The sequence below is a fragment of the Asparagus officinalis genome, chromosome 3 (assembly GCF_001876935.1).
Source record: "Asparagus officinalis chromosome 3, Aspof.V1, whole genome shotgun sequence".
Lineage (NCBI taxonomy): Eukaryota > Viridiplantae > Streptophyta > Magnoliopsida > Asparagales > Asparagaceae > Asparagus > Asparagus officinalis.
Window position 1 is genome coordinate 31,060,678 of NC_033796.1, and position 14,628 is coordinate 31,075,305.

The 14,628-nt window shown below is 41.5% G+C and overlaps 1 protein-coding gene across 1 annotated transcript in view; it reads left to right on the forward strand.

Moving 5' to 3' along the window:
- Positions 2,201-14,628, forward strand: part of LOC109834881 — an 18,276-nt gene continuing 5,848 nt past the window's right edge. The window contains exons 1-2 of the mRNA XM_020402899.1: positions 2,201-2,217; positions 4,544-5,555. Of these exons, the coding sequence (XP_020258488.1) occupies positions 2,201-2,217; positions 4,544-5,555 (1,029 nt within the window). The remainder of the gene's footprint in view (positions 2,218-4,543; positions 5,556-14,628) is intronic.

Below are 14,628 nucleotides of genomic sequence, written 5' to 3' on the forward strand. Positions count from 1 at the left end.
GTTGTTCCTTTTTTGCAGAGCTCTTCATGTATTTGTTATGATTTTTGTTAATTTGGTATTGAAGAGAACTCTATACTTGATTATCAGATTTACAAGATATATATACACACAATCAGTAAACACTAGGAGGCGATGACGGCTACACACTAGGAGCCGGCTGAGGCGTCTAGGAGGCGGCTGAGGCGGCTATAGGGTGGCTGGTATGATATTTTCTAACACTCCCCTTCAAACTTAGGGTGGATCGAACACCGAGAGTTTGGACAAGAAATAGCGAAACACATAAATAGTTTGAGCCTTGGTAAATAAATCTCCTTAGAGGGAACATATGAGAGTGTAATGTTTGCAGCAACATGCTCCTATCGAACCACATTCAATCCACCTCAATATGTTTGGTACGCTCATGAAATACCGGATTTGTAAAAATGGAGATGACACTCTGATTATCGCAGTATAAAGTGATAGGGGAAGTAACAAAGACATCAAGATCTCGCAGAAGTGTGTGGAGCCATTTCAACTCAACTATGGTGTCTGCCAACGCCCTGTACTCAGACTTCGTACTAGAACAAGAGACAACGGCTTGACGCTTACTACGCCAAGAGATGAGAGATGAACCTAGAAAAATACAAAAGCCAGTAGTGAAACGTCGGGTATCTGCATCATCAGCCCATCCAGCATCAGAATATGCACGAATAGACAAAGAAGAGTCTGCATGAAAAAATAATGATCGAGTTATAGTGCCACGAAGATATTGAAGAACCCGAATGAGAGCTGCATAGTGAATGAAAGTTGGACTACTGACAAACTGTTTCAAGATGTGTACTGCATAGGTGATATCTGGACATGTTGCTGAAAGATAAATCAATGCTCCGACAAGTTCCCGGTATCGAGTAGGCTGAGATAAGGGATCTCCATCATCATGTCGAAGCTTCAAGTTCATTTTCATCGGTGTGGAGAGAGGAGTGGTAGCAATGGAAGGATCACTGAGAGTAGCACGCTCAAGAATATGTGCAATGTGCTTTTGCTAAGAGAGAAGATAGCCACGAGAGGAGGAAACAACCTCAATACCCAAAAAGTAACGAAGAGATCTAAGATCCTTCATCTCAAATTATCTCTGAAGATGTTGCTTTAAGGAAGTAATGGTAGAGGAATCACTCCCAGTGATTATCATGTCATCAACATCTCTGAAGATGTTGCTTTAAGGAAGTAATGGTAGAGGAATCACTCCCAGTGATTATCATGTCATCAACATAAAGTAATAGAATGACTGTACCAAGTAATGGTAGAGGAATCACTCCCAGTGATTATCATGTCATCAACATAAAGTAATAGAATGACTGTACCGGAGGCCGAGGATCGATAACATAGAGCGTAGTCAGCTAGGCTTTCATTGAAACCAATAGAAAGAAGAGATTGCTGGAAACGCTCAAACCAAGCCTGAGGAGCCTGTTTAAGACCATATATAACACGACGAATACGGCAGGCATGTCCTGGAGGAGTAGGAAAGCTAGGAGGCGGCTGCATGTACATTGTCTCAGACAGATCGCCATTAAAAAAAGTATTTTTAATATCCATTTGATACAAAGGCCAATGTTTTGCAGCTGCAACAGCAATGAGAGTGGGAATGGATGTTATTTTTACAACAGGAGCAAAAGTCTCTTCATAATCAATATATACCATACTCTTGTGAGAATCCCCGAGCTACAAGACGAGCTTTGTTCCGCTCAATAATCACCAGATCGAGTCTTAACCTTATAAATCTATTTGCAGCTTACCGGTTTAACACCGAAAGGCAGAGGAACAATGTCCCAAGTATTAGTCCGACGAAAAGCCTCCAGCTCTTCCGTCATTGCTTGTTGCCATTCTGGATACTTAACTGTCTCAGAATATGAGTTAGGTTCAGGTATAGAGTGAATAACAGCAAGAAAAGAGACAAACTCAGGAGAATATGTGATAGCGACACATTGAGCATACCGAGTAGGGGGATGATGATCTCGTGGAGGATTTTGGCGAGGGAGAGGAGTCACATAGGGAGAAGCTGGCACAGATGTAGAGGGGACATCAGTAGGAGTATCTTGCTGCAAAGGGGATATAGTGGGCGGATGTCCAGGAGGTGTGCGTGAATCAAGAGCACTATTGTTTGATGTCATTAGAGTGAATGAGGGAGTCGGTTGAGCGAACGAAGGTACAAGTGTCATGATACATGTATAGTAGTGGAAGGTAACGAAGGGGTTGAAGGAAGGAGAGATCTGAATATGAAGTAGTATAATAGTAAATATTCTCAAAGAAGATCACATGACGGGCAATACGAAGCCTTCGAGTGGTAGGTTCATAACAATAATACCCATTGTGAATGGTTCTATAGCCAAAAAGATACATCATGCAGTGCGTGGAGATAGTTTATCTCATTCATGAGTTGGAAGCATGACAAAACAAACACATCCAAAAGTACGAAGAAGAGAGTAACGAAACTGAGACTTAAAAAGTTGAAAATGGAGAGGTGTCAGCTAATATAGAAGATGGAGAAATGTTGATAAGATAAATAGTAGTTAGAAGTGCTTCTGGCTAGAGATATCTTTGTACAGATGCTGATATCAGAAGAGCTCTAGTGGTGTTGAGAATGTGACGATGTTTTCTCTCAGCAACAATATTTTGTTCATGAGTGTGTAGACAAGATTGCTGAGAGAGAGTGCCATGTGATTTTAAAATAGATTTCATTAACGAAGAAATATATTCACAAGCACCATCAGAGCAAAATATTTTTATACGTTTATGAAACTGGATGTGAATCATATTTGTAAAGTCTTTATAAATATTTAAAATATCAGAACGAGCACGCATGAGATATATCCAAGTGTAGCAAGAATAGTCATCAATAAACTAACATAATATCGATAACCAGATAATGATGGTAATTGGGCATGTCCCCAGATATCAGAATGAATCAAATCAAATGGGGCTAAAGCAATTTTGTTACTGTATGAAAATAGTAGGGCAATTTGTTTAGCTAATCAATACCAGTACAGTTTGATAAAGTAGAGAATTTTAAATTTTCTAATACACTAGATTCAGATAAAAGTTTTAAGTGAGAACCAGAGATATGACTGATAAACATGAATATTATCTATATTTTGACTATGTTTCACCTATGGATTCATTGTTATTTGATGTATTTCTTTGCATTTTGGCCATGTTAAGCTCCTTAGTTCTTGTTTACTGCTCTATTTATATATTGTGTAGGAATTACTGGAGCTTAGCGCGGATTCGGAGTCAAGAAGGAGTCAAGGAATGCATGAAAAGTGGCTACACGGTCACCCAGTGTTCAACAACACAGGCGTGTTGATTACAGAAGATAAGCCCAGAAAGCAGAGCGAAACAGAATTAAACACAGCCTGGTTGTGTTGATCTGCACAGCCGTGTTGGATAACAGCAGTCAGTTATCACGTAATCTGGAGCATTATTTGAAGTTATCTTTCAACACGTTTTTGTAAAAGAATTAAAAGGAGACGCCCTGAAGCATCAGAGAAGGACCAGAGGCTGGAGATCTTGATTTTTCTTTCTTTCTTCTTCTCTTCTTCTCTCTAAAAACTCTTAGATTAGTTTACTTTTGATTTGGAACCTGCTATTTGTGGAGAATTGTGTGCAACTTCAACACTACGGTTTATCTTTCTGATCTATCTCAATTTTTAGTTTATGATTATGATCTTATATATTGTTATCATGTTTTCTATTTCAATTATGTGTGAGTAATTGTCTTATCTGGGATTGAACTAGGTTCGGCCATGGTTATGAATTAATGAACTGATTGTTGTTGTTATTGATTGTTCGATTTGCATTATTCAGTTACTAGTATCTAATTGCCTAGGGTTAATTCAATTGGCCACTGATTTAATTCTTTTAGGATGTTGATTTGAACTGAAAGGTTAGATTAACGCCGGAAAATAGTAATTGAACAAAAATTAATTGATCACGAAAGTAGGTTAATATTCTTGAGAACATGAGGGATTAACAAGAACTTAATGGGTTTAATTTGGTTTAACACCATGAAAATAGATTGTTAGGCTGAATTAGGCGCGACTTTTAGTCATCGAAAGAGACTAATAGTTATCATAGGTTAGTCGTTCTTAATGCAATGAGAGATTCGATAACAATTGATTAATTTGTTGATTCGAACTAGAGTTGAAACCGAAGTTCAATCCTAGATCCTTTTAATTGAGTGAATTCGTCGTTGATACTAGCTAGCGTATTCGTTATTGATAATCAAAAATCATACTTTTTAACACGATTGGTTTAGATAGTCACAAAATAGTGAAAATCAGTAATTAACAACGAAGTCCCTGAGGATACGACCTTGCATCGCTACAACGATATCCGTGCACTTGCGGATTTGAGTGAACAAGTTTTTGGCGCCGTTGCCGGGGACTTCGGCATTGTTAATATTGACTTTTTCATTGTTTGACTAGACTAGACATTTTCTTTCATTTATTCTATTTTTATTTTTTTTTATTTTTTTTTTTCGTTTGACTTGTTCGTTTTTTTAGTGCAGGCACCCTTGTATGCCCAGATCCTTACGACTTGGAGAACCAATCGAGTGTGATCCCGAGATTGAAAGGACCTTGCGTCATATTAGGAAGAAGGCACGAGAAACAAAGGATAATTTGAAAAGCAAAAACACCATGGGAGACCAAGAAAACCAAGGCAATCAAGACCGATCCTTGAAGGAGTTTGCATCACCAACCACCCATAGCTCCCAATCTAGCATCTTGAAGCCTAATGTTGCTGCCAACAATTTTGAACTCAAGCCTTCACTCCTCTCCATGGTTCAGCAAAACCAATTTGGAGGCACTCCAACCGAAGACCCAAACCTCCACATCTCAATCTTTCTGGAGTATTGTGACACCTTGAAGATGAATGGAGTGTCGGATGATGCAATCAAGCTAAGGTTGTTTCCCTTCTCACTAAGAGACAAGGCAAGGGCTTGGCTGCAATCACTTTCACCGGGCTCCATCACTACATGGGACCAACTCTCAGAAGCGTTCCTTGCTAAGTACTTCCCTCCGAGCAAAACAGCCCAATTAAGAAATCAGATAACAACCTTCACTCAAAAAGAAGGGGAGTCATTGTACGATGCATGGGAGAGGTACAAGGGTCTTCTAAGGATGTGTCCACATCACGGGTTAGAGGATTGGCTCATAATTCACACTTTCTACAACGGTCTTCTCTACAACACAAGGATGACCGTGGATGCTGCAGCGGGTGGTGCATTGATGAACAAAAGTGTACGAGATGCAAAACAACTCATAGAGGATATGGCACAGAATCATTTCCAGTGGTCAGGTGAGCGCTCTTTACCCAAAAAGAGCGGGAGGTATGATGTAGATGCATTAGACCACATTGCTTCTAGAGTAGATGCTTTATTTCAAAAATTTGACAAGATGAGCATGAATTCAGTAGCATCTAACTCTACTAACTGTGAAATATGTGGTATCATTGGACATTCTGCTGTGGAATGTCAGATTGGAAACTCCCCTTCCCCTGATGCACCATTATCTGAACATGTTAATTATATGAATAATTTTAATCAGAAAGGGGACCCTTTTTCCAATACATACAACCCGGGGTGGAGAAATCATCCTAATTTATCCTATAAAAATTCACCCCTGAACTCGATTCCTCACTCAAATTTTCGACCTCCAGGTTTTCAAACCCCTAGACTCCCTTACCCTAGTCCCCAAAAGTCCAACTTAGAAAGCTTGATGGAAAATTTCGTGACATCCCAGAATAAGCAAAATGAAGAATTTAGAAATCAGAATAGGATCATGAATGATGCCATTAAGAACCTAGCCTCTAAAGTTGACTCCTTAGCCACCCACAACAAAATGCTAGAGAATCAGGTCACTCAACTAGCCCAACAATTTAACTCTTCTTCTAGGTCTTTGGGTATGTTTCCTGGACAACCTGAAACCAACCCCAAGGAATCTATCAATGCCATTACACTTAGGAGTGGAAAAGAGCTAGAGACACCAATGATGAGGAGTGATCATAGGGATGTGAAATATTTTGCAAATATTTTAAGTTGGTCAAAAATTCAGATTTCAGAAAATATCAGAAATCGGTCGACCGGTCCGGTCGACCGGTCCTATGACATTTCTTCAGCATTTTTTCCAGATTGTCGTCGGTCGACCGGTACGGTCGACCGAATTTTCAATCTTTAATCGGTCGACCGTGCCGGTCGACCGATGAGTCTCTGCGTGTTTTACCAAATTTCCTTAGCTGCTCGCGGTCGACCGAATTTTTCGGTCGGTCGACCGAAGGCATTTTTTGGTCGACCGAAATTTTCTTCGGTCAACCGATTTTTTGCTTCTGGTCAGCCGCGACTTTTTTAAACGGTCATTTTCATCGAACACTGTGCTTTCACTTGTTAGTGATTAGCACAGTCTGTGATGAGGGTCTGAAGAAGAGATTATTATCTCATTTGGGAAGATTTGTTTTTGTTTTAAAATGATTTAAACTTTTCTATATAAACCCCCCAGACCTCTTCTTCTTCCTCAGCCCTAACGTTTGAAAAACCAGAGAGCTTTTTCTGTTTCCTGATTAAATTTTCAAAACTCTGTTTTTCTCTCTGTTTCAAGTGTGATTCACCTCCCAGCTTCAGTATACCTTCTCTTTGCTATAAGGGCTGTGTAAAGAGAGGTTCTTGCATTTCTTTCTTCTGCTGTGTGAGTGGGATCTGTGGAGATCTAATGTGAGGGAGTGTGATCTGTGAGATCAAACTGTGTAGTGAGAGAGATCTGTGGAGATCGTTGTGTAGACGAAGTTCCGGCTTCCAAACCGGATGTGTAGTGGATTTCTCCTCGAGAGTGGGGAGCGGGGACGTAGGCCAGAGGGCCGAACCTCGTTAACACATCGCGCGTCAAGGATAACGAACTCCTAACTCTATCTCTCTTTCTTTTATCGCATTACTGTTTTGTGGTTTGCTTGTACTGTTTTTTAATTGCATATTAGAGCCTCTTGACCCTAATCACCCCCCCCCCTCTAGGGTCCAACAGTTATATGATGAGTTTTGAGGCCAACGTGGCGACATATCAGAAATAGAACGTGTGCTGACGTGGACAAGCAGTTAAACCACGAAAAAGGTGGTTAAAGGTCGTGAGAGAACGGTTTTAGACACGATGGAACGTGCTGGTAACTGCCTCTTTGGCCGCAGCAGCTTACACTACCGCGCCAATAGCCGCGGCAGTGTAGACTACAGCGGCCAAAGAGAAAACATCAGGTCGGTTATTTTGCCCCCGTTTCAACTGTGGTGCACTGAGACCCCTATAAATACCTCCCTACACACGCAGAAGAGACTGGAGCTTTTGTTGATTTTGAGGAAGAGAGAGAATTTTCACCCTTTGACAAGCATCATTTGGTGATTCCTAGAGATCTAAGCTCAGACTTGATCTTTGGAAAAGCGAACATCTTACATCGATAAGATATTCGCTTTCAAATCTTTACTTCGATAAACGAAGGAAGGATCCCTAAACACCCTCACGATCTGTGAATCGGTGGTCAACGAGCCAAAGCACTCCCGGCACAGGCAAAGTCCCACAAAAGCAGGAGTTGATAAACAATTTCTGTGTTATTTTCTCGAGAGTTGTATTTTAGTTTATTTTCATTGTAATTTCCTGTAAACACATCAAAGTTTTAATGGAATCGACAATGGAGTCAACTTTCGCTGAAAACAAACTGGCGACCACAGTGGGAGCCAGCGGCCTCGCTGCCGAGGCCGCAGTGTCGCAGCCGATTAAGATCATCGTCACTGAAGAGATCGAATATGAAGTTTACTTGAAGCTATTGGGAATCACACACACGTTTTCATACTTATGTTTTTAAGCGTTTTTCACAAAATACTATTTTTCACAAGTATGAGTACCTATCTGCAAAATTCTTTTTCCAAGCAGTTTGTTTTTAGTATTAAAAACATTTTACAAAGTTTCAGAATTTTCAGAGGTCAAATAAATATTTTGCAAATATTTCAAGTTGGTCAAAAATCAGATTTCAGAAAATATCAGAAATCGGTCGACCGGTCCGGTCGACCGATCCGATGACCTTTCTTCAGTATGTTTCCAGAGTGTCGTCGGTCGACCGGTACGGTCGACCGAATTTTCAATCTTTAATCGGTCGACCGTGCCGGTCAACCGATGAGTCTCTGAGTGTTTTACCAAATTTCCTTAGCTTCTCGCGGTCGACCGAATTTTTCGGTCGGTCGACCGAAGGCATTTTTCGGTCGACCGAAATTTCCTTCGGTCAACCGATTTTTGCCTCTGGTCAGCCGCGACTTTTTTAAACGGTCATTTACATCGTTTACTGTGCTTTCACTTGTTAGTGTTTGGCACAGTCTGTGATGAGGGTCTGAAGAAGAGATTATTATCTCATTTGGGAAGATTTGTTTTTGTTTTAAAATGATTTAAACTTTTCTATATAAACCCCCCCAGACCTCTTCTTCTTCCTCAGCCCTAACGTTTGAAAAACCAGAGAGCTTTTTCTGTTTTCTGAGTAAATTTTCAAAACTCTGTTTTTCTCTCTGTTTCAAGTGTGATTCACCTCCCAGCTTCAGTATACCTTCTCTTTGCTATAAGGGCTGTGTAAAGAGAGGTTCTTGCATTTCTTTCTTCTGCTGTGTGAGTGAGATCTGTGGAGATCTACTGTGAGGGAGTGTGATCTGTGAGATCAAACTGTGTAGTGAGAGAGATCTGTGGAGATCGCTGTGTAGACGAAGTTCCGGCTTCCAAACCGGGTGTGTAGTGGATTTCTCCTCGAGAGTGGGGAGCGGGGACGTAGGCCAGAGGGCCGAACCTCGTTAACACATCGCGCGTCAAGGATAACGAACTCCTAACTCTATCTCTCTTTCTTTTATCGCATTACTGTTTTGTGGTTTGCTTGTACTGTTTTTTAATTGCATATTAGAGCCTCTTGACCCTAATCACCCCCCCCCCTCTAGGGTCCAACAGTTATATGATGAGTTTTGAGGCCAACGTGGCGACATATCAGAAATAGAACGTGTGCTGACGTGGACAAGCAGTTAAACCACGAAAAAGGTGGTTAAAGGTCGTGAGAGAACGGTTTTAGACACGATGGAACGTGCTGGTAACTGCCTCTTTGGCCGCAGCAGCTTACACTACCGCGCCAATAGCCGCGGCAGTGTAGACTACAGCGGCCAAAGAGAAAACATCAGGTCGGTTATTTTGCCCCCGTTTCAACTGTGGTGCATTCCTATCCCTATAAATACCTCCCTATACACGAAATAAAGGACGGAGAGCATTTTGGAGCAGAAGAGACTGGAGCTTTTGTTGATTTTGAGGAAGAGAGAGAATTTTCACCCTTTGACAAGCATCATTTGGTGATTCCTAGAGATCTAAGCTCAGACTTGATCTTTGGAAAAGCGAACATCTTACATCGATAAGATATTCGCTTTCAAATCTTTACTTCGATAAACGAAGGAAAGATCCCCAAATACCTTCACGATCTGTGAATCGGTGGTCAACGAGCCAAAGCACTCCCGGTACAGGCAAAGTCCCACAAAGCAGGAGTTGATAAACATTTTTTGTGTTATTTTCTTAAAAGTTGTATTTTTGTTTATTTTCATTGTAATTTTGTGTAAACAAATCAAAGTTTAATGGAATCGACAATGGAGTCAACTTTTGCTGAAAACAAACCGGCGACCACAGTAGGAGCCAACGGTCTCGCTGCCGAGACCGTCGTGTCGCAGCCGATCAAGATTCCAGTTGAATCCATGGTCGAATATGAATTCGACCAAACCAAGTTTGAGGAATATCTCTCATCATCCTCTTCAAGATCTTCATTGTCTCGCAAGTACAAGAGGATCTCACCATTGAAGAAAACTTACATGCCAAAGAAGGCACAAAATGAAGACTCTCGCCTGATTGTTGCTGAGAATTCTACTCGCAACATCTCTGCTCGCGATGACTCTTCTCTAGTTAGAAAGTCATCGAATCAAAGCCCACCGGCACTGACGAAGAGGGCTCGTCAGAGACAACGTCAGCGCCGCGCTCGTCAAATAGCTAAGGCCTTGGAACAAACCGACGGGGTTCGTTATCACGCGGACCTAGAGTCGAGGATACATCGAGTGGTTCAGTTGTCTCAACAACCAATCACTCATATTTCTGCTAAACTAACGACGGATGAATGGACTTTGGTCAAGAGGGCTCGCTCAACCCTCAAAGAACGTATACAAAAGCGTCGTGCAAACGCTACTTATGCCCGTGCTCTTTCACAACAAAGACGAGAAAGAAACAAGAAAACGGTGGCCAAGGAACCACCAAAATTCTACAAAGTTTGGATTCCGAAGTCTGGGCTTAAGCAAAATCAGCATTCGGAGCCCATTAGGACTCCATACCCGCAAGGGGGTGGTCCTAAACGTGCGACTCCCGACATAACCTTGGATCGCTCAAAGACAATAATAAATTGTCCTGAGAATGCCAACAAGGTTTTACACCCCCAGAAGAAGACGTGTTCACCAAAAGACATCGTCATACCTGGGAGGTCATACCAACAGACGATAAGATTTTTCGGCAATCATACCGATGAATCATACTATCAAGCTGGGGGTATGAACAAAACTCGAAAGAGAACTGTTTGGGAAATGAGCTCTCATTGTTCCTGTGCGCGACTCATTAGAGCAATGCTATCAGAATGTGACTGTTTCAAACGAGGAATCATCCTGCAAAGAGCCTTAGTGCTCCCGAAACTTTTCACTGAAATGTCGAAGCCTAAGCCGAGATATTTCCGCAAGAGAAAATCAGCTGTCCAAGATGATGAATTCCCTGAAGTCACCATCAACGTGGCTGATAAAAGAAAGTCTAAACGGCATTCAAGTGACTCAAATCCTGACTTTTTCCTGAGAGGAAAAGTCAATCCAAGAATTGCTCAAAGGATGTCTCGACTCCAATTAGAAGCCATCAGACGAGAATGCATGAAGGGATGTCATCAGAGGATGAGCTCTCGGACACTTGTTCTGCAATCGCTTCTGATGATACAATGTCTAGCACGGGACAAACTAGAGAAGTACTCACGATTACCTCTGATCAATTTGCTCAAATGTTTCAAGAAGCTCTAGCGAAACAATGTGAAGAAATTAGAGCTGAGATGAAGACAGAGATGGAGTTAGCTATCCAACAAATGAGAGAATTGCTAACTCAACGGCCTCAACCTCCTGAGTCCAGTCAGCGAGCTGAATCCAGCCGCCACACACAGAATGTTGTAGATGACAGTGATCCAGAAGTGGATGAAGTCATTATGGCTGATAGCAATAACGCTGGGGGTGGTTTAACACATCCTCCCAATAGCGATATTGGGGGTGGTTCAATAGCACCTCTCATAGGGGGTGGTCTAACTCATTCTCCTCAACGTCCTTCGAATAAAGACATAGACGATAAAGGGAAAATGAAAGAGCTTGAAAACAAAATCAACGCTTTGATGACGGCTCAAGAAGTGAAAAAGACGGGTATTCCATGTCCCTATCCAAGAGAATGGAATTCAATACCGTACCCGGCAAAATTCAACATGATTAACTTCACACCGTTTGAGGGGAAGAGCTCGCCTATTCAACACTTGATTTATTTCAAGTCTCATTTGGGCATGATCTCTGGAAACGAGGCTTTAATGGTCCGGTCATTCGTTGGCACCCTTCGTGGGCCCGCCTTCGATTGGTACCGACGTCTCAAGCCAGGGAGCATCAATTGCTGGGATGACATAGAAAGTTTGTTCCTCAGCAATTTCTTCGATGACGATACCGAAGTGTCAATCGGAACCCTTTTAGATGAGAAGCAAAAAGATGGAGAGTCAGTCGATAATTTTGTCAAGCGCTTCCGTAACAAAGCAATGAATTGCAGAGATCCTGTTACAGAAGAGTTCATCCTGCAAACATGCCATAATAATCTCTCCATCGATGTCCTGGAAGCCCTGGGGGTCGTACCATCCAAAACTTGGAAAGAGTTAAAACTACGTGGCGAACAAGCTGAACACTTTCTTAAAAGAAAGAAAGCTGAGAAAAGCCAACCGACGACATCTACAATCGCTGTGAACACGACTCTTGATCCGAGGTTCCAAAAGGAGTATTCTTTCCAAGATGATGAAGCTCCATACCTCCTCGCCAATGACAAAATCGAGCTACCACCTATTAAAGATCAGGATGGAGCTAAGAGGATTACGGATCCAAACTATTGTGCGTACCACAGAAGGGTTCTTCATCCCACTGAGATTTGCTTCGGACTCAAAAATAAAATCCAAGCATTAATTGACTCCGGCGTCATAATGGCGAAACAAGCCGATTAAACGACCCCATACTCCATGGGGTACACGAGTATAAACTGTTTCCCCTCACTCCGAAGAGTATACGAGTATAAACTGCTCCTCGATACTCCAACAGGTATATGAGTCTAAACTATTTCCTTTCTTTCACGGGAAGTTCCTGGAGAGCGCCATGCATAGTACTCTTAAGGATAACCCAATCATGCAGCTGAATATAATGATAAACCCAGTTTCATGAGAAAAGCTGGGGGTGGATGGTTCATGTAACGGGAAGTTCTCGGAAGAATGCTATATGTAATTTTCTTAGAGATAACCCGATCATTACAAACAAAGTGATAAACACTACATCCCCACGGTGATTTACGAATACTCTTTTGCTGAGGTAAGATTCGATCACTTCGTTGGATCAATCTTCCCTCACAAAATTCTCACTTAGTCAAACCTTTAAACAGTTAGGACCAAAGCCAAAATCCCCTCTCGATTCGTTCCATGAACGAGAGGTCCACAAATTGAAGTTCCTGGAGAGTGCCATGCATGGTATTCTTAAGGATAACCCGATCATGCAGCTGAATATAATGATAAACCCAGTTTCATGAGAAAAGCTGGGGGTGGATGGTTCATGTAACGGGAAGTTCTCGGAAGAATGCTATATGTAATTTTCTTAGAGATAACCCGATCATTACAAACAAAGTGATAAACACTACATCCTCACGGTGATTTTGCTGAGATGAGATTCGATCACTTCTTTAGATCAATCTTCCCTCACAAAACTCATATTTGGTCAAACCTTTAAACAGTTAGGACCAAAGCCAAAATCCCCTCTCGATTCCTTCAATGAACGAGAGGTCCACAAATTGAACGATCACACTTCTTTAGATCAATCTTCCCTCACAAAACTCATATTTGGTCAAACCTTTAAACAGTTAGGACCAAAACCAAAATCCCCTCTCGATTCCTTCCATGAACGAGAGGTCCACAAATTGAACGATCAAACCTTTAAACAGTTAGGATCGTCTCAAATTCCCATCTTGGTCAAACCTTTAAACAGGTAGGACCAAAACCAAAATCCCCTCTCGATTCGTTCCATGAACGAGAGGTCCACAAATTGAACGATCAAACCTTTAAACAGTTAGGATCGTATCAAATTCCCATCTTGGTCAAACCTTTAAACAGTTAGGACCAAAGCCAAAATCCCCTCTCGATTCCTTCCATGAACGAGAGGTCCACAAACTGAACGATCAAACCTTTAAACAGTTAGGATCATCTCAAAACTCCCACTTGGTCAAACCTTACTACAGTTAGGACCACAACCAAAATCCCCTTTCGATTCATTTCATGAACGAGAGGTCCACAAACTGAACGATCAAACCTTTAAACAATTAGGATCGTTTCAAAACTCCCACTTGGTCAAACCTTACTACAGTTAGGACCACAACCAAAATCCCCTTTCGATTCATTTCATGAACGAGAGATCCACAAATTGAACGATCAAACCTTTAAACAGTTATGATCGTCTCAAAACTCCCACTTGGTCAAACCTTACTACAGTTAGGACCACAACCAAAATCCTCTCTCGATTCCTTCCATGAACGAGAGGTCTACTTTTAAATTGAATAATCAAACCTTATGACAGTCAGGATTATTCAAACCAGTCCAGATTCTCTAAGTGGAGATCCCACTTTGAGTTTCTTTTGCACCAGGAGATAGAATATAAAATTCTTCCTCTCTGATTCTGGGTTTATCTCTACCAACAAACAAGAGACCAGGAGATAGAATATAAAATTCTTCCTCTCCGATTTCAGGTTTATCTCTACCAACAAAAAAGAGACCAGGAGATAGAATATAAAATTCTTCCTCTCCATCATTGGGTTCATCTCTACCAACAAAAAAGGGACCGTATTTCTCCAACGGGTATATGAGGTTAAACTATTTCCCAAACCTCCCAACGGGTATATGAGGTTAAACTATTTCCCGAACACTCCAATAGAGCATATGAGTATAAACTATTTCTCCATTCTTCGACGGCAGTTCAAATTCAAGACTTCGACAACGGTCACGCAATAAACGCAGCACCGGAGGAATTTTAGCTATTCTACAAGGCATTGAATAGGCTAAAAGATGAAGAAGTTAAGAATTGAAGTCATTCACAGACCATTCTACGCAATTTCCTCAACGAAGCACTGGAGAAATTGCAAGGGAAAGCTTATCATGTCCAAAGTGTCCCAGACTCCTCTCTACGATAATGAGTCTGAGATACTTTGGAGGGGGTATCTGTAGGCGTCAAAAAAAATACTTACAGACATCCAAATACCACTCAAG